Source organism: Salmo salar, chromosome ssa05 (genome assembly GCF_905237065.1).
Source record: "Salmo salar chromosome ssa05, Ssal_v3.1, whole genome shotgun sequence".
Taxonomy (NCBI): domain Eukaryota; kingdom Metazoa; phylum Chordata; class Actinopteri; order Salmoniformes; family Salmonidae; genus Salmo; species Salmo salar.
Genome location: NC_059446.1, coordinates 56,149,602 through 56,175,793, shown reverse-complemented (window position 1 = coordinate 56,175,793; position 26,192 = coordinate 56,149,602). Strand labels below are relative to the sequence as shown.

At 43.8% G+C, this 26,192-nt stretch overlaps 1 protein-coding gene across 1 annotated transcript; it reads right to left on the bottom strand.

The window, feature by feature from the left end:
• LOC106605165 (D(2) dopamine receptor A) lies at positions 1-25,383 on the bottom strand. Its single transcript, XM_045718392.1, has 8 exons — positions 25,054-25,383; positions 15,705-16,109; positions 15,223-15,332; positions 14,399-14,535; positions 2,599-2,813; positions 2,317-2,400; positions 1,777-2,134; positions 1-1,621 (listed from the first exon to the last, which is right to left on the bottom strand). Exons 2-8 carry the CDS (start codon positions 16,077-16,079, stop codon positions 1,425-1,427), a joined length of 1,476 nt encoding a protein of 491 aa, XP_045574348.1. The 5' UTR covers positions 16,080-16,109; positions 25,054-25,383; the 3' UTR covers positions 1-1,424.
• Positions 25,384-26,192: the final 809 nt, after the last annotated feature.

Genomic DNA, 26,192 nt, shown 5'->3' with positions numbered 1-26,192 from the left:
TATGGGGCAGTTTGCGTATGTTTATTGATGGGACGGGAGTTATCAATGGGGGGCACGCACCAATGCAGTCACAGTGACCTAACCACGACTTACACTGACCCACTATCTCTGTGTGTGTGAGTCCTGTTTCACATCAGCAGCATTTGTTTGGCCTCTCACGTTACTGTAGCAGACAGGTGTTGGCAGACAAGCATAGGGAGCGTCCACACTGCTTCACCACCAGAGGGATTAAAGAAGTGCTGAGAGAAGAGCCAAAGATCAACGTAGAGAGCAAATGTATTTAAACAGTTTTGAAAAACAATTTGTCAATTTCTGTCTATTGTTTGACCAGTACAGCAGGGTTGGGGTCAATTTCAAATTAAGTTAGTCAATTCAGGAAGTGATTTGAATTTAAAATACAAAAACGGCTAGACTTTTGAAATAGCTTCTCCTCAGCTGAATAAGTCGTCATTGAAAATACAACTTTTTTCTGCGTTATTATTCAATTGGAAAATATCTTCATTTCCAGAATTGACTGACTTCAATTTGAATTGACCCTAACCCACACCAACTTGAAATAGACCAGCATTAACATGAGTAGAATATCATTTGTTACATGTATCTGTACAATAACAGTAATACAGAAATTTACAGCAGAGCTCACATTAACAAACTCTAAACAACAATATATACATATACTTTATGAACAAACCTTGATTAGTCGCTCACCATGTTATTCCGGCATCATATCTTCACCAACATCATCATGTCCTTAATATAATACATCTCTTATAGGCGTGTTTACACTGGGACGAAAAATTGCGCTTGATGGTGCAGATTGATTGTGTATCTCCTTAAAAGATTACCTCTGTAATTTAATTAACGTAATTTACAAACTGTAAATAACTGTATCGGAGTAAAAACTGGACAATGTCTGCAGATGCTTTGACAGTATATTCGAGAGCGGTATCAGAGAGCAATACATTTACTTAGTCATCCTCGCACGTCATCCTCGTACGTAGTGGGACAGTCTTCTGCCACTGTAGTCTGTCTTTTGCCACCGTTTGTGCCCTACCCCATGAGAAACCCATCTCTTCCCATAGAACCTTCAGAATATTTCTCTCCCCCTGTTATGTTTTATATTTACAGATGTGTACATCATCTCTTTATAATTCCCAAGGCTGTTTTTGATTTGGTATTTCTGTCTTAATTCACTTGCTCTTCTGTTTGACCTCTTAAATTCTCCTTTTTATCTTCTCCGTCGCCTCTCTCTACATCCCCTCTATCTCTCCTTCCATTCCCTTCTTGTCTTTGTTTTCACCTCTCTCTTTCCCTTTAGTTTATTTCTAGTCTCTGACCTTTTTTTGCCTCTCTCCACTACTCAAACACTTTTCACACTTGTCCTTCCTCCCACTCTCCCCCCCTCCTCTTCTTCTTCCCTGTACTCAGCAGTTTAGGATCTTGATGAAGGCCTTGCGGAACTCGATGTTGAAGGTGGTGTAGATGACGGGGTTGACGGCACTGTTTAGGTAGCCCAGCCAGGTGACAGCACTGTACAGGGAGGGGGAGATACAGCAGCTGCCACAGTGGGCCTTCAGCACGTGGGTCAGGAAGAAGGGCAGCCAGCAGATGATGAACACACCTGATGGAGGAGAGAGGAGAATTAAAGGGTGTCTCTGCCCCTTCCCTTCAGATCATCAAACATTGAAGGGCCAAGGGGAAGGGGTAAGGAGTGAATTGGGACTGACTGAAACACTCTATTCAGCCACCCTCATTGTCTCCTCCTGTTTCTCTCACCTAGCACGATAGCCAGCATCTGGGTCGCCTTCCTCTCCTTCTGCTGCGACAGGGTCCCTTTCACCCTCTCCTTCGCCATCGCTCCCTTCTCCCTGTCTGCATTGCGCTCCCTCCATCGCTCGCGGCCACTCATGCCGTCCTCGAAGGTGGCACGGCGGGGTACGAGGGCGGAGCGTGGTGCCACCGACGGGGACAGGAAGGGCGCAGGCGCCACCGAGATAGAAAGGGAGACCTTGGTGGCTCGTCCAGAGGGGGGAGGGGGGGGAGGTGGGGGGAGGCTCTGGTCTAACTGGGACAGGAAACCACGCCCCACAGGTTCCTCATCCAGGGGGTGCACCACCGCCTCCTTCACTAACGTCTAATGGGGGGGGGGGGACAGGAAGAAAAGATGGGAAGGGAGGGACAAATAGAGAGAGGAAACAGTGAGAGATATGTGCTGTAGTTCAAATCTAAGGCTCATGTTATAGGAGTTTTCGGAATCCAACTTTATGGTCACAGTAGTTCCCCTGTGCAGTGGCTCACAGTGTTCCAGCGACTTACCACTTTCTTGCGTTGGGGGGCGCTGGTGGGGGGCCTCATGATCAGAGTGCACAGCTTCACATCCTCGGGGTGGGTACACTTATTCTGAGAGGATGAAGGGAGAGAAAAGACTGAGGGATAGAAAATCAAAGATGCTTGCTTTTGGACCTACTGTCTTCTAATAATCAAGCTTTTTTGACCTCCTCATCCTGCCTCTGATTTATTGGCTGGCTGTTTTATGGGGTTAATTGATTGATGACTGGCTGATTAGTTGATTGATAGATTGATTGACTAATCATGAACCTTCCTGTGCCTGTGGCCCTCCCCCGTCTTGCCTCCTCCCTGTGGGTGCAGGCCGTGTCTGCGGGGCACGGTGCGTCGGCCCCGCCTCCGTAGCACTACACAGATTTGGGCGTACACCAGCAGGGTCACGATGAAAGGAACGTAGAAGGAGGCCACGGATGAGTAGACCACGAAGGACGGATCAGCGAAGGCACACTTGGTCTCCTCCCGACTGGCTGATGGAGTAAAAGGGGATGAGAATAGGTGGATAGAAACACAGAGATGTTGTTTGGGAGTTGGGACAGGTGGGAGGAAGTGCATGTTAAGGCAAGAGAGAAGTTTTCCTCTACAGTTCAGGTCAGATTGACATATTTAACAGCGTTGACATCTTTGGCTAAGTCCACTCTGTAATGGTGTGGCAACCAAGTAAATGCCTGGTTTAGCTCCAGAGAAGACAGGTACATAAGCATTTGACAATGGCTTTTTCTCTCCATATTCAAGCTGGATACAACATCTGAAAGGCATTTAAAATCTGCTTCTTATAAGGCCAGGCCACAGCCTATAGCATAACACACTACAGTTGCTAGCAAATGACTATATGCTGCACTGCCTTAAATACTGCCTTTCTGTTGAATTGGATGTTTAGGTGGTAGGTCCAATGCAATAAACTCAAGCTTCCCCATATACAGTATAACCATAGCCTTTCTATAGGACACATGATGACCCTGAGCGCCACATCATTTCTTGTTTTCCCAGCAATGTGTTCAAAGGCTAGAGGCGCTCTCAAAAGGTTACTGAATGTTAACATGCGGATTAAAGGCGCTGCATGGTCAATCCGACATCTGCAGTGGCCGTAGAGCATTTACTGTGATATGGCCTCTACAGAAGTCAGGGCATTTATACTTCTTGCGCTTTGCCGAGCAGCACAGAGCTGTTGTGAAGGATGTTGTCAAGAAAGTGAGTTTGTGTTTATACAAGAACTCTCGCCTTCAGCTACAGTCAACTAATCATGTCAATGTGGAGCTATATTGAGCCCTTCGAATTGTTACAGAATTTGAGAGGCACACGGACATGCGGAATGGAGCTTGATTTGGCCTCTGCATGCCTCCAGATGCTCCGCAATTGCGTCACACCCTCCATAACGAAGCCTGCGACCACATTTTTCAGATCAAGCATAAATTGGCTTTTAGTGTTGGCCACTCCAGCTCAAGTGGTTGTTGCCATTCAGTTGCATCAAGCTGTGCAGCCTTTGCATATGAAAGCAGTACTCTCTTCAGCCCCGTCCTCAAGGTAGGAGCTTATGTTCCAAACCTCAGTTTGCTTGTTTTCGCACGAGCTACCGCTCCGACGAGACCACGCAAACATTTTTCAAATCAAAATGCCGCCTTGAGCGAAACGTGATAATGGGCACGTCCTCCGACTTAAAATGACACCCGCATCACAGGTAAACATTCTGTATTGTGGATGTCGACCGACAGGCCAATCAACGAGTCCCTCTTTCATTGAAACGCGTGTTGACTATTATTAAAGCATACAGAGCTGAAAGCTGTTAGTAAGCAGTAGTGTGTGTGTGTGTGTGCATGCATGGTGTTCTTAGTGATTGCAGTTACTGCAAATCAAATTTGTCACATGCGCCGAATACAACAAGTGTAGACTTTACCGTGAAATGCTTAGTTACAAGCCCTTAACCAACAATGCAGTTCAAGAAATAACTGGGCATCATGACTAAACAGATGTAAGCCTATCCAACTAATTATTAATTTTGTCTCTCACCAACTGGTGATACCCAGATATCCAGTAGGGCTGCAATCTTCCAGGCTTACAACAGATGGACTGGAAGATTGCAATGGTTATTCTACATAGCTAATAACAAAAGGAGTGTGGGTTTCTTCACGTGTGACTTCCCATGCCATGTTTATGTCTCTCCTAGACTGAATGAGTAAATGAGACTAGTGCATTTGTGATTGCATTGAATAGATTCATTGGAGTGGCTGTGGTTCTGGATTTCCTGGAACTCGACTTGCTGTTGCAAAAAAATATGGAGATTTCTGTGCATGCGGGATCCACTAGTCTACCTCCTTTAAGCTGCTGCTCAGTCACTCTGACTCTGCGCTTGTACACAAAACAGTTCGAACAAACGTAGTTCTTTGTCTGTTGTAACAGTAGGCTATTGCAAACATAAGCATGAGACAAGGAGGTAGTCAAACAATTCCTAATTTTTTCAGGAGGGCAGTTACAGTACATGAAGCTATTTAGGCAAGCTATATGTAGCCCACACAGTATATCAAACAAACAAGACAGACAGGCTATCATTAGCAATTTCATACTATTTTTTCATCATCATCGGAATTTTTTTTTAAACAGGAGGCAGACTGCTGTCTACAGTATATGGCAACTAAACTATAAAGATTACATCACACAAAATGCTATTTGTTTTGCCCTAATCCAATGTGAAGACTGCTTCTTGCTTGTGCTATGGCAATATCCGTTACAACAGACAGAGAAGGCTTTTGCCTTTATATTTTTGTGGGAACTTTCATTCAAATTGCAGCTGTTCGGAAATATGAGGCAGAGACATATCCTCATATCGATCAAATTGGTTGAGGATTCAGAAGAGGGTGAGTAAAGAGAGAAATGTGAATGAGTGTAAAATAACATGCGCAGAACATGATTCAGATCCTTAGATTTGTGAAAGAAGTTTAAGGAGGGGCGGGACAGGGGCAAAAATAACGTTTTTGTAGCCTCGGCCTAGAGTCATTGACTACGTTCAAAGTTTTCTGGATATTAGCTCATATCCCGCTTAAGGTCTTATTCCAGATAAGCTGTTTACATGCACCTTTGATATCCAGCTCATGAGTATCCCTGCATCCATGAATAAACAGAATATTCATAATTTAATTATATGGGTTAAATGGAACAGTATCTGAAATATGGACACTGATGAACAATGGCACCGGAGGGGATGACTGCGGTTTTACGGGCTCCTAACCAATCGTGCTATTTTGTGTGCTTTTTTGCACTGTTTGTAACTTATTTTGTAAATAATGTTTCTGCTACCGTTTCTTATGACAGAAAAGAGCTTCTGGATATCAGAACAGCGATTACTCACCTCGAACTGGACAAAGATTTTTTATTTAATGGGTGAAACAAAGGGTATACTGTTGCTCCCAGACCAGGCCCAAATCTCCGTTATTCGCATGAAGAAAAGACAGAGATACAGGAGGCGCAGATCCGGGTGCCTTGTGAGAATTCGTCAGCGAGTGAGTAACCCCACCTTTACCATCCGTTCTATTGGCCAATGAGCAATCACTAGAGAATAAACTGGATGAGCTCCGTTCCGAGACCATTCTACCAACGGCACATTAAAACAGTAATATCTTAGTTTCACCAAGTCGTGGCTGAACGACGACACGGAAAATATACAGTTGGCTGGGTTTTCCATGCATCGGCAAGACAGAACAGCTACCTCCGATAAGACGAGGGGTGGTGTTGTGTGTCTATTTTTCAATAACAGCTGGTGCGCAATGTCTAATATTAAGGAAGTCTTGAGGTATTGCTTGCCTGAGGTAGAGTACCTCATGATAAGCTGTAGACCACACTACCTATCAAGAGAGTTTATCATCTATATTTTTCATCGCTGTCTATTTACCACCACAAACCGATGCTGGCACTGAGACCGCACTCAACAAGCTGTATAAGGCCATAGGCAAACAAGACAATGCTCATCTAGAAGCGGCACTCCTAGTGGCCGGGGACTTAATGCAAGAAAAGACAACACAAGGGTTAAGTTAAGGGTCAAAAATGACCCGCCACTATGTTTAACAGCAGAGAAAACCCCCTAATTGATATTTTTTCAACTTGTACTTTGAGAACTTTTCCTAGAGTGACACCAACATTAGAAAAAGTGAAACATCGCCTTTGATCATATTTCCATGAAAGCTGTACACCACCAGGGTACAAAGATGGTCTTAGGGTAATTTTTGACCCGGAAGTTATAAAATTACTTACACCACAAAAACACACACACAATGAGAAATTGAGATTATGTGTGCTACTGATTGAACTCAGCCAGCAGCTCCTGAAGAGGAAGATCACCATGGTTGGCACAGTTAGAAAGAACAAGCCTGAGTTCCCCCCTGCACTCCTCGCAACAAAGGGGAGAGAGGCCTTCTCATCAAAGTTTGCCTTCATCCCCACCACCACTCTAGTTTCTTACCTCCCAAGAGGAACAAGAAAGTGGTCCTACTGAGCACACTGCACAAAACGGCTGCGATCAGTGATCGTGAGGACAGGAAGCCAGCCATCATCCTGGACTACAACCACAACAAAGGAGGAGTGGACTACCTGGACAAGGTGATTGGAATTTACAGCTGCAGGAGGATGACTGCCGCTGGCCCCTGGTCATCTTCCATTTTTTAAATTTAACCTTTATTTAACCAGGAAAAGCCCATTGAGACGCAGTGTCTCTTTTTCAAGGGAGACCTGGCCAAGAAGGCAGCAAAAAAAATGTTTTACCTTTATTTAACTAGGCAAGTCAGTTAAGAACTAATTCTTATTTTCAATGATGGCCTAGGAAAAGTTGTTTAACTGCCTTGTTCAGGGGCAGAACGAGAGATTTTCACCTTGTCAGCTCAGGGATTCAATCTTGCAACCTTTCGGCTACTAGTCCAACGCTCCAACCACTAGGCTACCTGCCGCCCCAATCAATACATTACATAATTAAAACATACAACAATACAATAACATGATCCAGCCTAAAAAAAGCATTTACACTACTCTGTAACAGAGTCTCCCATCAATATTTTTAATTCATTCAGTGGCACTAACATATCTAGATGAAGCATGGACTATAGATTATTCCATGCGTCTGGTGCACAAGAAGAGAATGCATTCTTACCTAATACTGTGAATGTCCTGGGACTTTAAGTAGCAACCACCTAGTAGACCGGGTATGGTAACTGCTGGTGGTGAAGGAGACCAGACTAGAGGTAAAGAGGGAGTTTACCCAAAAGGGTTTAGTAGATGAACACATACAAATGTAACTTTCTGTGCATATAAAGTGAGGTCCAACCTACCATTTGGTAAAATGTGCAATGGTGGGTGAGTGACTTGGCATTCGTAATAAAGCGCAAGGATGCATGATAACAGAGTCGTCTCTGTAAGACGGAGGAGGTTGCATGCATATACAACAAGTCACCATAATCAATTACAGAGAGAAAAGTGGCCTGACAGCAACCTCTGCAGCGCTTGTGAAAGCTGTTCAGGGGGCTGAATCTTGTCCTGATCCACCTGAGGCTGCAGCTGAGGCAGGCAAGAGGAGGAGATGCCACGTCTACCCCCCAAAGAAGGACTGTAAAACAAATACTAATGTGCTGCACATGTGAGAAATACATCTGCAAAGTCCATGCACACACACTTGCATACTGTCCTACATGTGCTAATTAACGTTTTTGTTTTGTATCTATTATCTTATTTTATTCTTATTTATTGTTGTTGTTTATACACCTTGTGGGTGGGGGCAATGGTAAAAAAAAATGGAAGACTAGTATTTTGTAGTTGGATTCCTCATTGTACAGTATATAAGAATATATCACTATGTTGCCAAAAAAGTTCAAGACTGTTATTGCTTCCCTTCAATAAAACGCGTTCAAAACGACTTTCTGCACATTTCTACTACTTTCGTAAGCTATACAAGTGCTCTCTTGCAAACATTTTTTAAAAAATGTTTACACCTATGCAGTACCTTTAGCAATAATAATAATAAAATTCCTCTACTTTAGTAAAGAAAACAATTATGACAGGTGTGTTGTAATAAAAATGAGTGGTGTCCACTGATTAAATGCAGTCTTTCTGCATTGTGAAGAGGGAAAACCCAGATATTCAAAGTTTGATGAATGGCAGGTTGTTTCTTCATGCAAAATAGATTTGGGGTTTAAAATTCAATTAAGCTGCTTTATTTTAGGGGTAAAGTGAAGGCGAGTCATTTTTTACCCTTAGGACAAGGGGAGTATACAGAACGTTAAGATTACACAAGGGTTAAATCCATTTCATCTACTTTCTACCAGCATGTCAAATGTGCAATCAGAGGGAAAAAAACTCTAGACCACATTTACTCCACACATAGAGACGCGTACAAAGCTCTCACTCGCCCTCCATTTGGCAAATCTGACCATAATTATATCCTCCTGATTCCTGCTTACAAGCATAAACTAAAGCAGGAAGTACAAGTGACTCGCTACGCTACAGGACTGTTTTGCTAGCACAGACTGGAATATGTTCCGGGACTCATCCAATGGCAAAGAAGGAGTATACTACCTCAGTCACCGGCTTCATCAATAAGTGCATCGACAAGTCATCCCCACAGTGACCGTACATACATTATCCAACCAGAAGCCATGGATTACAGGCAACATCTGCACCATGCTAAAGGCTAGAGCTGCTGCTTTCAAAGCGCAGGACACTAATCCGGACGCTTATAAGAAATCCCGCTATGCCCGCAGAAGACCCATCAAACAGGCAAAGCATCAATACAGGACTTAGATTGAATCCTACTACACCAGCTCTTACGCTCGTAGGATGTGGCAGGGCATGCCAACTATTTTTATTTATTTTTTTATTTCACCTTTATTTAACCAGGTAGGCAAGTTGAGAACAAGTTCTCATTTACAATTGCGACCTGGCCAAGATAAAGCAAAGCAGTTCGACACATACAACAACACAGAGTTACACATGGAGTAAAACAAACATACAGTCAATAATATAGTAGAAAAATAAGTCTATATACAAAGTGAGCAAATGAGGTGAGATAAGGGAGGTAAAGGCAAAAAGGCCATGGTGGCAAAGTAAATACAATATAGCAAGTAAAACACTGGAATGGTAGATTTGCAGTGGAAGAAAGTGCAAAGTAGAAATAGAAATAATGGGGTGCAAAGGAGCAAAATAAATAAATAAATACAGTAGGGGAAGAGGTAGTTGTTTGGGCTAAATTATAGATGGGCTATGTACAGGTGCAGTAATCTGTGAGCTGCTCTGACAGCTGGTGCTTAAAGCTAGTGAGGGAGATAAGTGTTTTCAGTTTTAGAGATTTTTGTAGTTCGTTCCAGTCATTGGCAGCAGAGAACTGGAAGGAGAGGTGGCCGAAGGAGGAATTGGCTTTGGGGGTGACCAGAGAGATATACCTGCTGGAGCGCGTGCTACAGGTGGGTGGCTGCTATGGTGACCAGTGTGGGAGATAAGAAGATGTGCTGAGGGGGAAAGAACATAAATATTTTGGCTATAGGGGGAGAAGAAGACATCTGGTTCTGATAGAGCAACAGGCCACGGTGGGAGGCACAGCGACCTGACAACCAGACTTGAGTTATGCAGAAAGGGCCCAAATACTCAAGATAGCCAGACAAAGAAGTACAGAGAAACCACATGAGGAGGCCCTGCTAGCATTATAATCTATACAGCTGTCGGATGTGGGCGTTAACAAGCAACAACGGATATGGAGAGATAATGGTAAAGAAAGGTCAAGGGAAGCTATTTTCATATAGAGGGAGGGGACTCTATACGTTATGCAAAGACAGAATCATATAAAGATAGGACTCTGTAATATGAGAATTGAGTCTTTTTCATGGAGGGGCTCGGCCCTGTTGCGTGTGTGGTAGGGTCCTTCCATGGAAGGGCTCGGCTTTGCTACTCTGTATTAAAGTCTATATTGAATTCACAAGTTCTTGTAAAAGTATTATGTTCTTAAGACAATTTTCCACAACACCAGTGAGCTGAGATAAGGGGGAACATTACCTAGCAGGGTCTTTTAGATGACCTGGAGCCAGTGGGTTTGGCGACGAGTATGTAGCGAGGGCCAACCAACGAGAGCGTACAGGTCACAGTGGTGGGTAGTATATGGGGCTTTGGTGACAAAACGGATGGCACTGTGATAGACTGCATCCAATTTATTGACTAGAGTATTGGAGGCTATTTTGTAAATGACATCACCGAAGTCGAGGATCGGTAGGATGGTCAGTTTTATGAGGGTATGTTTGGCAGCATGAGTGAAAGATGCTTTGTTGCGAAATAGGAAGCCAATTCTAGATTTAACTTTGGATTGGAGATGTTTGATGTGAGTCTGTAAGGAGAGTTTACAGTCAGACACCTAGGTATTTGTAGTTGTCCACATATTCTAAGTCAGAACCATCCAGAGTAGTGATGCTGGACGGGCGGGCAGGTGCAGGCAGCGATCGGTTGAAGAGCATGCATTTAGTTTTACTTGTATTTAAGAGCAGTTGGAGGCCACGGAAGGAGAGTTGTATGGCATTGAAGCTCGTCTGGAGGGTAGTTAACACAGTGTCCAAAGAAGGGCCAGAAGTATACAGAATGGTGTCGTCTGCGTAGAGGTGGATCAGAGACTCACCAGCAGCAAGAGCGACATCATTGATGTATACAGAGAAAAGAGTCGGCACAAGAATTGAACCCTGTGGCACCCCCATAGAGACTGCCAGAGGCCCGGACAACAGGCCCTCCGATTTGACACATTGAACTCTATCAGAGAAGTAGTTGGTGAACCAGGCGAGGCAATCATTTGAGAAACCAAGGCTGTTGAGTCTGCCGATGAGGATGTGGTGATTGACAGAGTCGAAAGCCTTGGCCAGGTCAATGAATACGGCTGCACAGTATTGTTTCTTATCGATGGCGGTTATGATATCGTTTAGGACCTTGAGTGTGGCTGAGGTGCACCCATGACCAGCTCTGAAACCAGATTGCATAGCGTAGAAGGTGCGGTGGGATTCGAAATGGTCGGTGATCATTGTTGACTTGGCTTTCGAAGACTTTAGAGAGGCAGGGTAGGATATATATAGGTCTGTAGCAGTTTGGGTCAAGAGTGTGTCCCCCTTTGAAGAGGGGGATGACCGCAGCTGCTTTCCAATCTTTGGGAATCTCAGACGACACGAAAGAGAGGTTGAACAGGCTAGTAATAGGGGTTGCAACAATTTCGCCAGATCATTTTTGAAAGAAAGGGTCCAGATTGTCTAGCCCGGCTGATTTGTAGGAGTCCAGATTTTGCAGCTCTTTCAGAACATCAGCTGACTGGATTTGGGTGAAGGAGAAATGGGGAAGGCTTGGGCGATTTGCTGTGGGGGGTGCAGTGCTGTTGACCGGGGTAGGAGTAGCCAGGTGGAAAGCATGGCCAGCTGTAGAAAAATTCTTATCGAAATTCTCAATTATAGTGGATTTATCGGTGGTGACAGAGTTTCCTATCCTCAGTGCAGTGGGCAGCTGGGAGGAGGTGCTCTTATTCTCCATGGACTTTACAGTGTCCCTGAATTTTTTTGAGTTTGTGTTGCAGGAAGCAAATCTCTGCTTGAAAAAGCTAGCCTTGGCTTTTCTAACTGCCTGTGTATATTGGTTTCTAACTTCCCTGAAAAGTTGCATATCACGGGGGCTGTTCAATGCTAATGCAGAACGCCACATAATGTTTTTGTGTTGGTTAAGGGCAGTCAGGTCTGGAGAGAACCAAGGGCTATATCTGTTCCTGGTTCTAAATTTCTTGAATGGGGCACGCTAATTTAAGATGGTGAGGAAGGCATTTAAAAAAAATAACCAGGCATCCTCTACTGAAGGGATGAGGTCAATATCCTTCCAGGATACCCGGGCCAGGTCGATTAGAAAGGCCTGCTCGCTGAAGTGTTTCAGGGAGCGTTTGACAGTGACCCATTACGGATGCAGGCAATGAGGCAGTGATCGCTGAGATCTTGGTTGAAAACAGCAGAGGTGTATTTAGAGGGCAAGTTGGTTAGGATGATATCTAAGAGGGTGTCCGTGTTTACGGCTTTGGGGTGGTACCTGCTATTACGGACTACAAAGGGAAACCCAGCCAAGAGCTGCCCAGTGACGTAAGCCTACAAGACGGGCTAAATGCCTTTTATGCTTGCTTTGAGGCAAGCAACACTGTACCATGCATGAGAGCACCCCTCCATAGCTGATGTAAGATCTTTAAACAGGCCACAGTATTCACAAGGGTGCGGGGCCAGATGGATTACCAGGAAGTGTCTTCACTGACATTTTCAACCTCTCCCTGACCGAGTCTGTAAAACCTACATGTTTCAAGCAGACCACCATAGTTCCTGTGCCCCAAAACACAAAGGTAACCTACCTAAATGACTACTGCCCCGTAGCACTCACGTCGGTAGCCATGAAGTGGTTTGAAAGGCTGGTCATGGCTCACATCAACAACATCATCCTGGAAACCCTAGACCCATCAACAATTTGCATACCACCCCAACAGATCCGCAGATGACACAATCTCAATTGCACTCCACACTGGCCTTTCCCATCTGGACAAAATAAACACCTATGTGAGAATGCTGTTCATTGACTACAGCTCAGTGTTCAACACCATAGTGCCCACAAAGATCATCACTAAACTAGGGACCTTGGGACTAAACACCTCCCTCTGCAACTGGATCCTGGACTTCCTGACGGGCCGCAGCCAGGTGGTAAGTGTAAGCAACAACACATCTGCCATGCTGATCCTCAACACCGGGGCCACTCAGTGGTTGGTGCTTAGTTCCCTCCTGTACTCCCTGTTCACCCATGACTGTGTGGCCAAGCACGACTCCAACACCATCATTAAGTTTGCTGACGACACAATGGTGGTAGGCCTGATCACTGACAACAATGAGACAGCCAATACGGACAAAAGGAGCTGATCATGGACTACAGGAAAAGGAAGGCCGAACACGTCCCCATTCACATCAATGGGGAGTCTACAGCAAGTCTAGGTCCAAAATTAACAGATTCTTCCCCAAAGCCATAAGACCGCTGAACAATTAATCAAATGGCCGCCTGGACTATTTGCATTGACACCACCCCTCTTTGCTTTTACACTGCTGCTACTCGCTGTTTATTATCTATGCATAGTCACTTTACCCCTACCTACAGCACATTTACAAATTACCTCAATTACCTCGACTAATCTGTACCTCCGCACATTGTCTCGGTACCGGTATCCCCTGTATATAGCCTTATTATTGTGTTACCTTTTTTTACTTTAGTTTATTTAGTAAATATTTTCTTAACCCTATTAAGTCAATTTGATTTGATGGAAGGCCTATGACCACTCACATGTAGCATAATATCATTAACTCCTGCATAATTATGCATTTCTTGCATTGAAATTATACAAATGTAAAATTTGATCTCAGGAACAGGAGTGGAGATAGATTTCTTTAAGCATCTCTTGAGAAAATGCGAATACGCATGTAATGTGTTATCTTTGACACTTACGGGAGCAGACAGTATTTCAACCACATAAAATATCCACCCAAGACAAACTAAAGTCTTATCAGAAATGTCTTTTTCTCAGCTTTAAATTTCCTTAAAACCGGTCAAACTGATGACATTTGGACATTTTGCACAGGACCAATCTTTCCACTGTTTTGTAGTTATTGCATTTTCTCCCCGATCCCTAAACAAAACAGACAACTTTCCAGGTGTTAACTAGATTACTAATGCATTCATTCTATCAATGTAAGACATTATTCTGGTGAGCATTACTTTATTTAGTCTTCTGGGGCATATCAGCATATCCCAGGCATCTTATCCGGGTTTCTCATTACCTGGATACAAGCTTTTTCGGGTTGTTTTAAACGGAATATGACGTTTATATGCGTCAACTCAAAAACAGAATACTTGAGTATCCCGAATAATAATGGGATATTGGTGTGCATGTAAATGTGGTCACTGAGAAAGAGGGGGATAAAGAGACAGTGAAAGAGACAGAGAAAAGGAGAGAAAGACAGAAACAGACAGAGATCGAAACAGACAGAGACAGACAGACCTGTGTTGTTGAGTCCAAACAGCAGAGGGCAGGAGATGGCGAAGGAGAGGAACCACACAACAGCAATCATCAGAGCCACCCTCCTCCTGGAGCTGTATCTGGTGTTATACAGCATGGGCATCGCCACCGCCGTGTACCTGCACACACATGCTGTATTTAGAGCTAACACCTACACACACGCACAAACAACCACGCATGCACACGAACACCTTGTCCACCACTGCCCACACTGAGTTAAGTTGCATTGTCCTCTCATTTACCAGGCAAACACAAGAAAAAGCTCTCCAAGTCAGTTTCACAGTGCAGCAGCGTTACAAACCAATCTAAGAGTCCTCCATAGAAAGCCTGTTGTGAGGAGAGGAGACTGTCATCCCTCCATAGGGTTGGTGGTCAGGGACAGACACAAACAAAGAACAGTACCCACACTAAGCCCTGAGATATGGCTTCACATTTAGAGGGATTCAGTCTACAAAAGTACAAACAAGGCTACAAGTATTGAGGCTGCTGAAATTGTCAATTTCTTTCAACGGTTTTAAAAGGGTATGGGTTTGGTTGGACAAAATAAGCTCATGTTAAGAAGATAATGATACTTGAGAAGTGAGGAGGCTACCCGAAAAGATAGCCATAAAAAATACATTTCCCATCAGGACACATTACCATCACCTTCAAATACGTTTTTTTTTTGCTGCAAGGGCACTATGAAATCAATCCGGATTTTGGAGTGTGAGAAGAGAGTGATGAGAGGAGAGTGAGAAAGAGCGAGACAGACAGACAGATACAGTATATAGAGAGAGATACTGTAGATAGATAGAGAAAGTGAGTACCTGTCGATGCTGATGGCACAGAGGTTGAGGATGCTGGCAGTACACATCATAACGTCCAGGGTCAGGAGGATGTCACAGTGGATGAGACTGAAGCGCCACTCCCCTACCACCTAGGAACGGACACATACAGTATTAGTGCACTACATAGGGAATAGGGTGCCCTTTGGGACGAAGTTATGCTTATGAATTATAGACCGGAGGAAAGGAGAACAAAGACAGTGCTACAGCACAAAGACAGATTCAGATCAACAAGAAACTGTTGATGGGAACCAACTGTAGCTTCTGTTATTGATCATGCTACCTTGACATCAACCAAGAGGGCTTTTGAAACACCTACGAATTAACGAGTGTAGAGAGACTAGAAGGTAAAGACATGGAACGAGACAGACAAATGTGAGAGACAGAAAAGCACTGGCTGCCAGATGGATAGAAACACGTACAAACCCACACACACCCACCTCCACACACACCTACCCACCCACCTCCAGGTAGACGCCCCAGGGCATGACCAGGGTGGCCAGCAGCAGGTCGGACACGGCCAGGGAGACGATGAGGTAGTTGGTGGTAGTCTGGAGGGCGCGCTCGCGCGACACCGCCACACAAACTAGCATGTTGCCGAACACCACGCAGAAGATAAGCAGCACAAGCAGCACGGCGTAGAAGTTATAGGGAGGGGAGGAGGGCGATGGAGAGCTGGAGCAGTTGGACAGAGGGGAGGAGGAGGTGGAGAGGGAGAAGGCGAAGGAAGAGGAAGGGTTGGATGTGAGGGAGATGGACGGTGTGAGGGAGGGGGGGTATGAAGGAGAGAGGGAGGAGAAGCCTGTCTCATCTGTCTCATTGGGGAAAGTAGTCATCATGCTCCTCTGGACAAGTGTGTCTGGAAGAGTCTGGAAAAGTAACAAGAGAGACTAATAACATCAAGTGTTATAACTCACAATTTGACACACAAAGCTCTACAACTCTGTACCTTGTATTTACACAACACAGAGTAGATTTATGTACAATTGTCAACTATCTCAGCTCAATGCAGATTGGAGTTTTACATCCTGTAAGAGATGTGATTAGCTGGTGCGGTGCCGATGGCTCAATAGATTGGAGCATTGCGCTTTCAATATCAGTTGTGGATTTGATTCCCACATGGGCCACACATATCAAATGTCTTTGTTGTTACTACGCATCAGTCGCTTTGGATAAAAGCATCTACCATATGTTTCTACTTTACGTGAATTACAGTGGTATTCTTCATTCGATTGGCAGTTTTATTCCACCTTAAGCCCATTTCTCTAACTAACCACAGCACCTCTACCATCCAATGTTTCAGATTGGCTTTGAGATACATAAAGGGAGAGATCTAAAGCTCCCTCCCTGACCCTCTAAATTACCCTACATACCTACACCAGCCTACATTTAGCGCATTCTGAAAGTATTCAGGCCTCTTGAATTTTTCCACATTTTGTTACATTACAGCCTCATTCTAAAATGGATCCCACAGACTCGTCTTCTGTAGGAGACAGGAGAATGACAACATATTATTACATCAGAAGAACATAACCTACATCAGAAGCATATCATCTTACTAACCTACATCAGGTCATAACTTAGTCTATACTATGCTGTATAAGCACATGTACAGTGCATTCGGTAAATATTAAGACTTGACTTTTTTTTCACATTTTGTTACATTACAGCCTTAATCTAAAATATATTAAATCGTTTTCACCCCCTCAATCTACACACAATGCCCCATAATGACAAAGCAAAAAAAGGTTCTTTGAAATTTGAGCCAATGTATGAATACAATAAAAAGGAAATATCAAATGTACATACAGTACCAGTCAAAGGTTTGGACACACCTACTCATTCCAGTGTTGTTTTTCTTTCTTTTTACTATTTTCTACATTGTAGAATAATAGTGAAGACATCAAAACTATGAAATAACACGTATGGAATCATGTTGTAACCAAAAAAGTGTTAAACAAATGAAAATATATTTATATTTGAGATTCTTCAAATAAGCCACCCTTTGCCTTGACAGCATTGCACACTCCTGGCATTCTCTCAACCATATTCATGAGAATTCCCCTGGAATGCATTTCAATTAACAGCTGTGCCTTGTTAATAAGTTAATTTGTGGAATTTCTTTCCTTCTTAATGCGTTTGAGACAAGCAGTTGTGTTGTGACAAGGTAGGGGTGGTATACAGAACACAGCCCTATTTGGTAAAAGACCAAGTCCATATTATGGCAAGAACAGCTCAAATAAGCAGAGAAACGACAGTCCATCATTATTTTAAGACAGGAAGGTCAGTCAATACAGAAAATTTCAAGAACTTTGAAAGTTTCTTCAAGTGCATTCACAAAATCCATCAAGCGCTATGATGAAACTGGCTCTCATGAGGACCGCCACAAGAAAGGAAGACCCAGAGTTACCTCTGCTGCAGAGGATAAGTTCATTCGAGTTACCAGCCTCAGAAATTGCAGCCAAAATAAAGCTTTCACAAGTAACAGACATCTCAAAATCAACTGTTCAGAGGAGACTGTGTGAATCAGGCCTTCATGGTCGAATTGCTGCAAAGAAACCACTACCAAAGGACACCAATAAGAAGAAGAGACTTGCTTGGGCCAAGAAACACAAGCAATGGACATTAGACCAGTGGATATGTGTCCTTTGGCTTGATGAGTCCAAATGTTAGATTTTTGGTTCCAACCGGCATGTCTTTGTGAGACGCAGAGTAGGGGATCTCCGCATGTGTGGTTCCCACCATGAAGCATGGAGGAGGTGGTGTGATGGTGTGGGGGTGCTTTGCTGGTGACACTGTCACTGATTTATTTAGAATTCAAGGCACACTTAACCAGCATGAGGTCATGACCACCAGATCCCCCCCCTTTCCCACCACAGTTTTATGATGGTCGTAAATACCTGCAGGAAAACTCTCTCTCCCACTCTTTCAGAAATAGAAGTTAAATCCCTTTGTTACTCAAGAGAGAGACGTTGCATTACAGTAACATCAAAAGGTTGAATAATGAAACAATATTTCTGTAATCCAAAGAGTTGGAAGGGTCCGTTGGTACTTAAAGAACAATCACATCGAATTCATTACTAATTTGTGATGTAACTAAGGACAGTAGAATAACATAACTATCTTTGAATGTGTATATCTCCCAGTGATCAGATTCACATCTAGATGTTGTGGTACTTATATGATTAAATAAGAAACTATTTGTGAGAAGATGTAATGTGATGTTAGTCTTCTAAATTAATTGTTTTTCATATGAAGTTTTAAGCAGTCAGTGACCACACACAAACATTATGACAAAAAGAGGGTTTGCGCTTAGCTGGTCAATCATTTGTTTTTTCTACAGGACAATGACCCAAAACACACCTCCAGGCTGTGTAAGAGCTATTTGACCAAGGAGAGTGATTGAGTGCTGCATCAGATGACCTGGCCTCCACAATCACCCGACCTCAACCCATTTGAGATGGTTTGTGATGAGTTGGACCACAGAGTGAAGGAAAAGCAGCCAACAAGTGCACAGCATATGTGGGAACTCCTTCAAGACTGTTGGAAACGCATTCCTCATGAAGCTGGTTGAGAGAATGCAAAGAGTGTGCAAAGCTGTTATCAAGGCAAAGGGTGGCTACTTTGAAGAATCTAAAATATATTTAGATTTGTTTAACACTTCTTTGGTTACTACATGATTCCATATGTGTTATTTCATAGTTTTGATGTCTTCACTATTATTCCACAATGTAGAAAATAGTGAAAATAAAGAAAAACCCTTGAATGAGTAGGTGTGTCCAAACTTTTGGATTGGTACTGTAAGTATTCAGACTCTTTACTCCATACTTTGTTGAAGCACCTTGTTTCTCATGGTCTGAGAGTCTTTAGGCAAACTCTAAGCGGGCCTTCATGTGCCTTTTACTGAAAAGTGGCTTCCGTCTGGCCACTCTACCATAAAGGCCAGATAGGTGGAGTGCTGCAGAGATGGTTGTCCTTCTTGAAGGTTCTCCCATCTCCACAGAGGAACTCTGGAGCTCTGTCAGAGTGACCATTGGGTTCTTGGTCACTTCCCTGACCATGGCCCTTCACCCCTAATTTCTCAGTTTGGCCAGGCGGCCAGCTCTAGGAAGAGTTTTGGTGGTTCCAAACTTCTTCCATTTAAGAATGATGGAGGCCACTGTGTTCTTGGAGTCCTTCAATGCTGCAGAAATGTTTTGGTACCCTTCCCCAGATCTGTACCTTGACACAATCCTGTCTCAGAGCTCTACGGACAATTCCTTCAACCTCTTGACTTGGTTTTTGCTCTGACATGCACTGTCAACTGTGGGACCTTATATAGAAAGGTCTGTGCCTTTCCAAATCATGTTCAATCAATTGAATTTACCACAGGTGGACTCCAATGAAGTTGTAGAAACATCTCAAGGATGATCAATAGAAACAAGATGCACCTGAGCTCAATTCCGGGTCTCATAGCAAAGGGTCTGAATACTTATGTAAATAAGGTATTTCTGTTTTTGATTTGTGCAAACAAATCTAAAAACCTGTTTTCACTTTGTCATTATGGGTTGTGTGTGTAGATTGGTCAGGATTTTTATTTACTTAATCCATTTTAGAATAAGTCTAAAGTAAAAAAAAAAAGTGGAAAAAGTCAAGGGGTCTGAATACTTTCCGAATGCACTATAGCACATTCTCAGAATTAGCTGTCCAGACAGAGTCTATTGGATCCATACTCCATCCAATGACACATAGTGGTAATAGGAGTCTCTCAGAGGGCCACAATCTATGACCGGAGTTCCTATTGGACTAAATCACACTATTTACCTCTGTGTTGACCTCTAAAAAATGTGTGTTGGTCAGGACTGGCGTTGTGTGCAGGCCTTAGAGGACAGTGCCCGCCCAACTGTACCCCATTGCCCTCTTCATTGACTATAGCTCAGCCACCACCATAGTACCCGCCAAGCTCATCATTAAGCTCAGGGTCCTGGGTCTGAACCCCGCCCTCTACAACTGGGTACTGGACTTCCTGACGGGCCGCCCCCCAGGGGGTGAAGGTAGGACACAACACCTCCTTTTTGCTGATCCTCAACACTATGGCCCCACAAGGGTGCGTGCTCAGCCCCCTCCTGTACTCCCTGTTCACCCAAGACTGCATGGCCACGCATACCTCAAACTCAATCATCAAGTTTGCAAACAACAGTTGTAGGCCTGAATACCAACAATGATGAGACATCCTACAGGGAGGTGGTGAGGACCCTGGCGGAGTGGTGCCAGGAAAATAACCTCTCCCCCAACGTCAACAAAACGGAGCTGATCGTGGACTTCAGGAAACAGCAGAGAGAACACGCCCCTATCCACATCGACGGGACCGTAGTGGAGAAGGTGAGAAGCTTCAAGTTCCTCTGCATACACATCACCAACGATCTGAAATGGTCCATCCACACAAACAGCATGCTGAAGAAGCCGCAACAGCGTCTCTTCAACCTCAGGAAGCTGAAGAAATTCGGCTTGGCCCTTAAGACCCTCACAAACTTTTACAGACGCACAATTGAGAGCATCCTGTCGGGCTGTATCACCGCCTGGTACGGCAAAAAATAGGACCATGTGCCGCTGGCCATGTCACCTTTCTCATTGTTTAATTTGTATATTAAAACAATATTTCTACCAGCACACCCAACCAAAGAAATGGTCCAGCTCATCTGGCATTTGGGGCGGCAGCGTAACCTAGTGGTTAGAGTGTTGGACTAGTAACCGAAAGGTTGCAAGTTCGAATCCCCGAGCCGACAAGGTACAAATCTGTCGTTCTGCCCCTGAACAAGGCAGTTGACCCACTGTTCCTAGGGCGTCATTGAAAGTAAGAATTTGTTCTTAACTGACTTGCCTAGTTAAATAAAGTTACATAAAAAAATTAAATTCTTTGCCAGATGGCCAATCTGCCGGAATTGCCAGATATTCCTATTTTACAGAAGAATTAATGAATTAAAGCTTAAAAGTGGTCAGCAACTTTTTTCATGTGGAGTGACAATTTACATGACCATTTCTACCAATCTGCATGCCAGTTAGGACCTCTGATTTTCATGTGCGCATTTTCGTCGAACAGAAAATATGCTGATGATAATAAATATCCATTATAAATCACATTGGCTACACCAATGGCAGTTGGTTCAGGTTCTTTCACTTGCATGTACCTCTCTCTACTCCACCAGTCTGCTTTTATTCTAGCCCATCTGTCTTCAGCTCTTGCTAGTGAAGATGAAACATTTTATAAACTATTCTGGGCCCTCAGAGATTCCCGCACCGGTGAGCTTCAGACATACGGCTTTATTTGTGCAAGGGAGAAGAAGTGTTCAGGTATTTTATGATGTTTCCGCAGAATATATAGTCTCAGAGCATTACATTTTCCACTTTTACCCTGAGGCTCGGTGGTTAGGGGAGAGTGCTGGAAAGATTGTACCCTATGGGGGCATAGTCATGGTAGCCAAAATAATGGCCCAAAGCATGATGATGGGATGTTAATTTCTTAACGAATTCAAATCAAAATGTATGTCACATGCGCCGAATACAACATGTGTAGACCTTACCATGAAATGCTTACTTAACTCTATTAACTCTATTTTCTTAAAACTTCATTGTTGGTTAAGAAAATATTTACTAAAAAAGAAAGAAATGTAAGTAAAAAAAGAACAATAATGAGGCTAAATACAGAGGGTACCGGTACCGAGTCAATGTACTGGGGTACAGGTTAGTCGATGTAATTTGTACATGTAGGTAGGGGTAAAGTGACTATGGATAGATAATAAACAGTGAGTAGCAGCAGGGTAAAAACAAAGGGGGGAGGGGGTGTCAATGCAAATAGTCGAGATGGCTAATTGCTTAATTGTTCAGCGGTCTTATGTCTTGGGGGTAGAAGCTGTTAAAGAGCCTTTTGGACCTAGACTTGGCGCTCCGGTACCGCTTGCCGTGCGGTAGCAGAGAGAACAGTCTGACTTCGGTGACTGTAGTCTTTGACAATTTTTTGGGCCTTTCTCTGACACCGCCTAGTATAGAGGTCCTGGATGGCAGGAAGCTTGGCCCCAGTGATGTACTGGGCCGTACGCACTACCCTCTGTAGCGCATTGCGGTCAGATGCCGAGCAGTTGCCATACCAGGCGGTGATGCAACCGGTCAGGATGCTCTTGATGGTGCAGCTGTAGAACTTTGAGGATCTTTTCAGTCTCCTGAGGGGCCCTCGTGCCCTCTTCATGAGTTTCTTGGTGTGTTTGGACCATGATAGTTTGTTGGGGATGTGGACACCAAGGAACTTGAACCTTTTCCCCTCCTTTTCCTGTAGTCCATCTGCTTTCAACCCTTACGAAAAAAGATTGCAGTCAGAGTGCAGAATAACTGCAGGATGCTGCAAATACGGCATCCAAAAGAAGTTTTTTTTATGTAGTAATTTTGCAGTGTAACTGAAGTTCAACTGCAGTTATTCTGCAATTATTGCTTTGAAAATACCACAGTTGACTGCCGTTTCAAAACGGCAACCTTTTTTTGTAAGGGAATATAATTTGTATCCCTTATTTACTATACATTATTTTATCCTACTTCCTTTAGTCCTTTGACTGACAGGAAATCAATATGTTTAACAAGGTCAGTACTGTTGAGCAATTGGGCTTGTTGTGAAAAAGCTCTACACGGCAGTGCTTATGAGAAATCATGGATAGTGGCTACAAAACGTGTTCTAAGACTTGTTTCATGGATAAAAAAAAAACGAATTTTAAATAGATGAGATGTGTCTAAGAGGGGAATTGAGTTAACCTTGTTGTTTTACACTGTGTCAGTGCTTCTTTAAGCCATACTTAATTAAAGTTATGCAGATGAAGACTCAAACTATCTAGTGAAGTAGACAGTCTAGACTTTTCATTAAATAAGAACAGTGTCTTCAAACCCCCTCTTTCGCTCTCTCTTTCTCTGACAATCCTTTTCTCCCTAAAAATGGTTGTGTTTGGAGATATTTAACAGCCACCTCATTCTTTTTTAGAATATGCCCTTAACTTGTGGCTGTTAAATATGTGGTCTCTAAATGACAACAACCCATGCACTAGATCACCTCTCTGTCCTTCCATGCTCTCTCTGTCTTCTCTCCCTCCTTGTCTGTCACATTGACTCTAGCCAGGTCTAGCACAGCTTTGGCCTTGTTAGTCGCAACACAAAATCCGATCCTGTAGGTTCATGCTCTACAACATTCGCAGAGTACGACCCTGCCTCACACAGGAAGCGGCGCAGGTCCTAATCCAGGCACTTGTCATCTCCCGTCTGGATTACTGCAACTCGCTGTTGGCTAGGCTCCCTGACTGTGCCATTAAACCCCTACAACTCATCCAGAACGCCGCAGCCCGTCTGGTGTTCAACCTTCCCAAGTTCTCTCACGTCACCCCGCTCCTCCGCTCTCTCCACTGGCTTCCAGTTGAAGCTCGCATCCGCTACAAGACCATGGTGATTGCCTACGGAGCTGTGAAGGGAACGGCACCTCCATACCTTCAGGCTCTGATCAGGCCCTACACCCAAACAAGGGCACTGCGTTCATCCACCTCTGGCCTGCTGGCCCCCCTACCTCTGAGGAAGCACAGTTCCCGCTCAGCCCAGTCAAAACTGTTCACTGCTCTGGCACCCCAATGGTGGAACAAGCTCCCTCACAACGCCAGGACAGCGGAGTCAATCACCACCTTCCGGAGACACCTGAAACCCCACCTCTTTAAGGAATACCTAGGATAGGATAAAGTAATCCTTCTAACCCCCCCCCCTTAAAAGATTTAGATGCACTATTGTAAAGTGGTTGTTCCACTGCATATCATAAGGTGAATGCACCAATTTGTAAGTCGCTCTGGATAAGAGCGTCTGCTAAATGACTTAAATGTAAATGTAAATGTAAAATACTTTTTAAAAACGTGTACCCAACTTTGTTCTAGGTGAGATATTCACTGGGCAGCGACAATCAATGGAGGGAAAGGGAGGAAATTGAGCAGCGTGAATGAATCGTCAGTGTTGAGAGGATGGACTCAGTGTAGTGGCTGGGCTGGCTGCCGCATTATCATCCCACTCCTGAGAGTTGGTGGGAAATTCATTAATTAATTAATAAATACTGACTGACTGGTATATTTTAAATCCCTCACTTCTCTCAGACTCAACGCTCCATGATCTACTATTCCTCTCAGTGCTTATTAAGACCATAATCAGCTCTAGAAAACGATTTAGTTTACCTTTATTTAACCAGGCATGTCAATTAATAATTGCTTTCATATTTACAATGACGGCCTGGCAAGAGGCCTTATGATAGCAGGTACCACCTGCTATCATATGTTTCGAAGCAGAAATTCTGGTGCATCAAGCATCTCAGAGTAGGAGTGCTAATCTAGAACGAGGTCTGCCCTATCCATGCAATCTTGTGTTCTAAAAGGCTAAACTGATCCTAAATAAAAACTCAGACTCAGACTTTTAATACATGCATCCCCTGGACTCATTACTAGTCTTAATGTATTCAGTCATTATACCAAACAGTGGTATATTTAATCCCATTCCTTTTCTAGGGGAGTCGACCATTCTCAAAGGGTTTTCTATGCTCCTGCTGGGACGCAGACCTGCTACCTGACATTCTAAAGTGCTAGTTCCTGAACAACCCATCTCCTGCTGCAGCTAAGTCTCAAGCTCTGTGTAAATCCACCATATGTGCATGAATGAATGAACAAGTACACACAGACACAGAGAGACACACCAGATAACGTAAAAATACAGAGACAGGTAATCCAAATAGCAACAAAATGATGAGTAAAAAAAATAGGTTAAACTGCAACTTACCCTCAGTCGGCTGTAGTGGTAGTCAGTCCCATTCCCTCCAAACAGAGAATTGCAACATACAGCATACAGTACGAAAATGTATGCACTCACTATACTGTAGGTCGCTCTGAATAAGCAGAAAATGGAAAATGACAGAGTGAATCAGTCAGTCACCACTCAGTCTGCTTCTGAGCCTGCTAACCCTCTCCTGTCAGAGCTCACACCTCAACCTCTATAACATGCAACACACTCACTCCCTCTACTCCTCAATGAGTGTTCCAGCAGAAAAATCCCTTCCTCTCGCCACCTCTCTCTGGTTTTCACTCTGTACTTTCCTCCAAGTGATTTAGCAGTACCCTCCCTCTCCCTCTTCCCCCCTCCTCCTCCTCCCTCATTAGCCGTTCCTCAGATCAGATCCAGTTAGCAGTGTGTGTGTGTGTGTGTGTGTGTTCAGAAGAAAAAAACAGACCGATGAAAACAAATGAACTGCGTGGGTAAAAAGATCTCTAAAGCGCTCCAATTGGGCAACAAATTAAAATCATCCATATACGTTTGGCAGCGCTCGCAATGAGCAGAAGCAACAGAGGAGATCATCAGAGAGAAATGAGACGGGGAAGACAATTCGAAGGGGAAAACATATATGCTTCATCATCAATGCATAAACGGGGATAGCAATGGATGAGGGCAGGCATTATGAAATAGGCAGTTTTATCTAACTCACTTGAAAACGCAGTGAGAGTAAGAATCATATCTCATAATTATAAAAGATAGTTCAGTGAAGTTGGCTAGTGCCCAAGTACTGAATGAAGCCTATCCGCTCAGTTTGTTTTTCATGGTACAAACAGACACTCCTTCGGCCTATGAGTAATTTATTTTGGCCCCTCAAAGTTTTTTGTCAAAGAGGACTGCAAAATCAGCAGGAATTCAGCTAAAAATAATGTTTATTTAGGAAATCTGTTCCCAAGTATTCCCACAAATAAAAAGATAGACATACAGGATGTGATCTCCGAGTTGGGCATCTCCGGCGCGGCCCACGCTTGGATTGCGTCCTACCTGACAGGTCGCTCCTACCAGGTGGCGTGGCGAGAATCTGTCTCCGCACCATGCGCTCTCACCACTGGTGTCCCCCAGGGTTCTGTTCTAGGCCCTCTCCTATTCTC

What these genes read in the sequence shown, in the direction of transcription:
- LOC106605165 (XM_045718392.1), bottom strand. Translation starts at nt 16,079, where the DNA reads ATGATGACTACTTTCCCCAATGAGACAGATGAGACAGGCTTCTCCTCC. An exon ending in AGGGCCACAGGCACAGGAAG is followed by an intron (nt 2,401 to 2,598) that starts GTTCATGATTAG and finishes TCATCCTCTCAG; the next exon opens with AATAAGTGTACCCACCCCGA. An exon ending in GATGCTGGCTATCGTGCTAG is followed by an intron (nt 1,622 to 1,776) that starts GTGAGAGAAACA and finishes CTCCTCCATCAG; the next exon opens with GTGTGTTCATCATCTGCTGG.